The sequence below is a fragment of the Sceloporus undulatus genome, chromosome 1, assembly GCF_019175285.1.
Source record: "Sceloporus undulatus isolate JIND9_A2432 ecotype Alabama chromosome 1, SceUnd_v1.1, whole genome shotgun sequence".
Classification (NCBI taxonomy): domain Eukaryota; kingdom Metazoa; phylum Chordata; class Lepidosauria; order Squamata; family Phrynosomatidae; genus Sceloporus; species Sceloporus undulatus.
Genome location: NC_056522.1, coordinates 254,341,585 through 254,346,216, shown reverse-complemented (window position 1 = coordinate 254,346,216; position 4,632 = coordinate 254,341,585). Strand labels below are relative to the sequence as shown.

General features: G+C 37.3%; 1 protein-coding gene across 1 annotated transcript; it reads right to left on the bottom strand.

Moving 5' to 3' along the window:
- Window positions 1-594: 594 nt before the first annotated feature.
- LOC121919997 (olfactory receptor 4S2-like) lies at window positions 595-1,545 on the bottom strand. Its single transcript, XM_042447065.1, has one exon. It carries the CDS (start codon window positions 1,534-1,536, stop codon window positions 595-597), a length of 942 nt encoding a protein of 313 aa, XP_042302999.1. The 5' UTR covers window positions 1,537-1,545.
- Window positions 1,546-4,632: the final 3,087 nt, after the last annotated feature.

Here is a 4,632-nt window from a genome sequence, read left to right as displayed (position 1 = left end):
GAACAATTTTAAACAAATAAACAGGATTTCCCCCCTAAAACATTATTTATGTGACATGCTTTACTCCTTTGTTTCTATTTATTGACAGACAGTTCTATTAGAAAGTTATTAGAACAGCTTCCAACAAAATAAAAATGCATATGGTAAAGAACAAAAATTAAATATATAACAGCATAAAAACATGTGGGAGATAAAAACAAACAGAAGCTGAAATTTATTGACAGCCTGGAAAAATAAAAGGGTCTTCACTTGACAGATAGGTGCCAGGACTGTTACTGTTATCATTGTTCATCATCACCATCATCTATTTATATACCAACACTTATGTATATGATGCTTCACAAACTAAAATGACAACAAAAGAGCCAGTCCTATCAAAGACATACAAAGGTATAAGGGAAGGAAGGAGTATTGCAAATATATAACTAACACAATGCAACCATAAAATGAATTATCCACATAACAATGCACAAACCAATGCAATATGATACAAACCAAATTGACAGATACATATAATCAAGATCCAAGATTATAAAACAATATAAAATAAAAGAGGAGTGTCTGTTCGAACACTAGTATCTGCTCCCATTCTGTTCACATTTTTGTCTTCTCACTCGAGAAGAATATTTTCTTGCTCCACAATTTTCTCATAGCGTTCTTCATCTCCTCATTTCTTAGTGTGTAGATCAATGGGTTTAGCATGGGGGTGATGACAGTGTAAAACAAAGCCACTGTCTTATCTTCTGAGAAGTTGCTGGAAGGGCGTATATAAGTAAAGGTGCATGGACCAAAAAATAAAATGACCACTGTGATATGGGAGGCACAAGTGGAAAGAGCCTTGCGACGTCCTTCAGAAGAGCGAGTTCTTAAGAAGACCAAGATGACAATGTATGACACAACCAAAATGAGGAAGCAGCTCAGAGCAATCATTCCACTGTTGGCAACCACTATGATGCCAACAATATATGTATCTGTGCAAGCCAATTGGAGTAATGGGTGAACATCACAAAAATAATGGTCAATTTCATTGGGCCCACAAAATGGAAGACGTGTGGTCATAACAGTTTGCACCAATGAGTGCATAAACCCTCCAAACCATGAGGCTGCCACCATTTGCCCACATACCCGCTTGGTCATAATGGTGGTATAGTGGAGTGGTTTACAAATTGCAATATATCGGTCATAGGCCATCACTGTGAGGATGAAGATCTCGGTGCAGCCAAAGAAATGGACTCCAAAGAGCTGAGCTATGCAGCCAATGAATGAAATTGTTTTCTTTTCAGCAAGGAAGTCAACTATCATTTTTGGAGCTGTTACAGAGGAGTAGCAGATGTCTACAAAAGATAAGTAACTGAGGAAAAAATACATGGGAGAATTCAAACGGGGGCTAAAGATGACAGTAGCAACAATCAGGAGATTTCCCAGCACAATGACCAGATAGAAGAACAGAAATACCACAAAACATATTTTCTGCAGTTCATCATTTTGGGTGAGACCAAGGAGGATAAATTCAGTCACATTGTTTATGTTCTGCATAATGGGAGTGAGATCACCTGCAATAACATGGAAGGAATATGCTCAGAACAAACACATAACATTGATGACTAAAAGTATAGAATACACAGTAAAATCAGACACTAGAATCCTGAGGTAGCAAAATGGACTCTTACACTTTGAGTATGGGGGAGGGGGATCATTTTTAAAAAATATTCTCCTATATTGAAAATGAGAAGTCAAATCTCCTTGCAAGTGAAAATCTAGTATATCAAGGAACAGTCTCTAACCCAGCTACTCTGTGCTGTGTTTAGCTTCTACATGCTTGGCATTGTTTTTAAGGGAATATGAATAAAATGTGAAGTGCTAACACTTGGAAGCATCCACAGGCAGGCCTTAGGGTCCAATGGTCAAGGACCAAGTACCAGACCCCCCCCCTCCATCCCAGAGCCTGTTTTTTTTAAAAAAAAAAAAACAGACATTGTAGTTACTCTTTAGTATTCCTCCCCATGAATGCACATATATCTCTACCTCTAAATAAGGGGTGGGCTAAGCGTGCTCCTTCAGATGTTGTTAAATTGTACCAGCCAACATTCTTTACTATTGGATGTAAGAGCTAGGGCTAATAGGAATTTCAGTCTAATGTCTGGAGGGCCATACTTTGCCCACCCCTGCTGTCAGGTGTGCCTTTTTAGGATCAAACACTTGGCACATTACTAGAGGTGGTGCTCTCTCTGGAGGTGAAAGACATAAGCTTTCACAGCATAAACTTTTTTCTCATCTACACATGTTGCATTTAACCATGCTTTTTTGTGTGTGAGTTGTCACTGGAAGATAAATACAATATGAGGTTATTTTCAAGTCTTATTACTGAGGCACACAACTGTTACTCATTAATTGTAATTCCTGCCTATCACTGAATGTCATGGTAACAGCTGAGACATAAACAACTAGCAAAATTAAAATTATACCTTTAAATTACAATATCATACACACAGCCTCAATGCATACAGTTTCATGTGGTTAAAGTGAAAATTTGGCAAAAAGTAATGTTTTTAAATAAAAAATTTAAAAAAATTTAAAAACTTTTTTAAAAATATAAATTTAAAATTTGATTTAAAAAAAAACTGGGACCTTTCCTTTCTCCATCCACTGAGCCTCATCCCACTCAAACTATCTTTTCAACATTTTAATGGGTCACAGGCAAATGCCATAGCCCATTCCTGCCATGAAGTAGATGTTTGAGGAGCAGTGGTGTCACCCCTCCTTAGAGTGTCACTTGGTGCCTTCCACACCACTACCCCTGCACCGCATTAGTGATGCCACTGCCCATGCCTGCTTCAAATACAGCCTGATACTCCTGCCCACACCCAAAAAGATCCCATTTCTCCACTTGATCCATCATATTGATTTTCATTCAAATTATTCCCATAGATAGGTGAGGGAAACAATTTTGCTACATGCTGATATGTTTTTGTTAAAACATCTGCCCATCACAGCAGGTTCAAAGACTGAAATGTCTTTCCTAATGTTTAATTACTAAAACTAAATGTTTTACACCTTTTTCCTTTCGCCCATCCATTACTGCATCCCTCCCCCAAGAACTTGTCAGAAATTGAAATAGGGCCCTTAAACTGAAAGATATTCCACAGTGCCTATCCTTGATTATGAAAAAGGATTTTTATTTCAGCAGGTAAGATGTCATTTCAAGTGTCATAATACAACTCTAATAAATGTTGTATTAAGACCATGGCAAATTTCAGATTAAATCCTTTACAACTAACCAGGGAGCCACTAAACCTCAAGTCCCTAAACTACAAAATGGGAATGCTATCATTTGTTTGTGCTTACAAACACTGAGAGTAGAAGGCTCTCCAAAGGAAAAATCACTGTAATTAACAAGAAAACTATCTAAATGAATGCATTTATCATCATTTTTAAAACCATTACTATACAACAGGAGTGGTCAGAGAACAGTTTGCATTCTTTTTTAAAAATCAAACTCCTGCAATCCACCAATTGAAGTTTGATTTAAAAAAAGCCATATGCTTAGGACTAAATATTTCTGTGCCTGTGAGCCTAGCAAAACTGAAGAGTTCTGTCAGGTTCTGCTTCCAACCCCCAAATCTAATCTTGGTTACTCCAAGCTGTTTTCATTTCAGCAGTGTGGTTTCATTTAGTTGGGAAACAGAGAAGGAAGAATAATTTCACTAGTGATGTTGCTGAACAACTTAAAGCCTGAAACTTTTCCCCAGTTTACTACAAATCACCTAGAAATGCAGGAACTGATCTGAATATGATACCTACTGCCTGACATAATACTAAAAAATACTTATGAGAGACTGCATCAAATGTTATTTATAAAAGGGAAAGAAACCAATAGCACTACATTTCAGTGATTATTTAATTACTCTATCCCTCCAAAAATTGTCCTTGCCTTCTTTGACATGGGATACATTTCTTTAACAGAAATTGGCAATGACAAACTCCTTCTGAAGAAGCTTGCCAAAAAAAACCCACATGATAGGGTTGTTATAAGTAAAACAATTACTGGGAGGCACACAACAACTACAAATACCCTCAAGGACCAGATCCCATCTGACTGGGGGAAGGTAAGCAGGGTCAGCTCTGGTTAGTACTTGGATGGAAGACCTCCAACAAATACCAGGTGCTGTATACTATGTTTGAGAGAAGGAGCTGGCAAAACCACGTCTGAATGATTTTTTAAAAAATTGTTTTGTTTTGTTTGTTTGTTTGTTTGTTTGTTCTAAGAAAACCCCTATGTAATTCATGGGGCCACCATAAGTCAACAGACAACCTGAAGGCAAACAAGAGAGGGGGGGGGGCTTTTTTAAGGATTGGCAATTCCTTTATGATGGAGAACACTGCTTTTAAAAAGGAAATTATTTTTCTTATTAAGGATAGACAATTCCCACTAAAACAAAGAAAGCTGTTTTTTAGAATTTTAAAATATTTCCCATCTACATTTGTGGGGCGATAGCACATGACATTAAAATAAGAAAATATCTGCAAGGCAGACATAACCTTTGTCATTGATCGCTGGCCAGAGTTCACTTTGGATAAACTGCCTGAAATCTGCCAGTGACCACTGAAAGAGGACAGAAAACCTTACTGTGA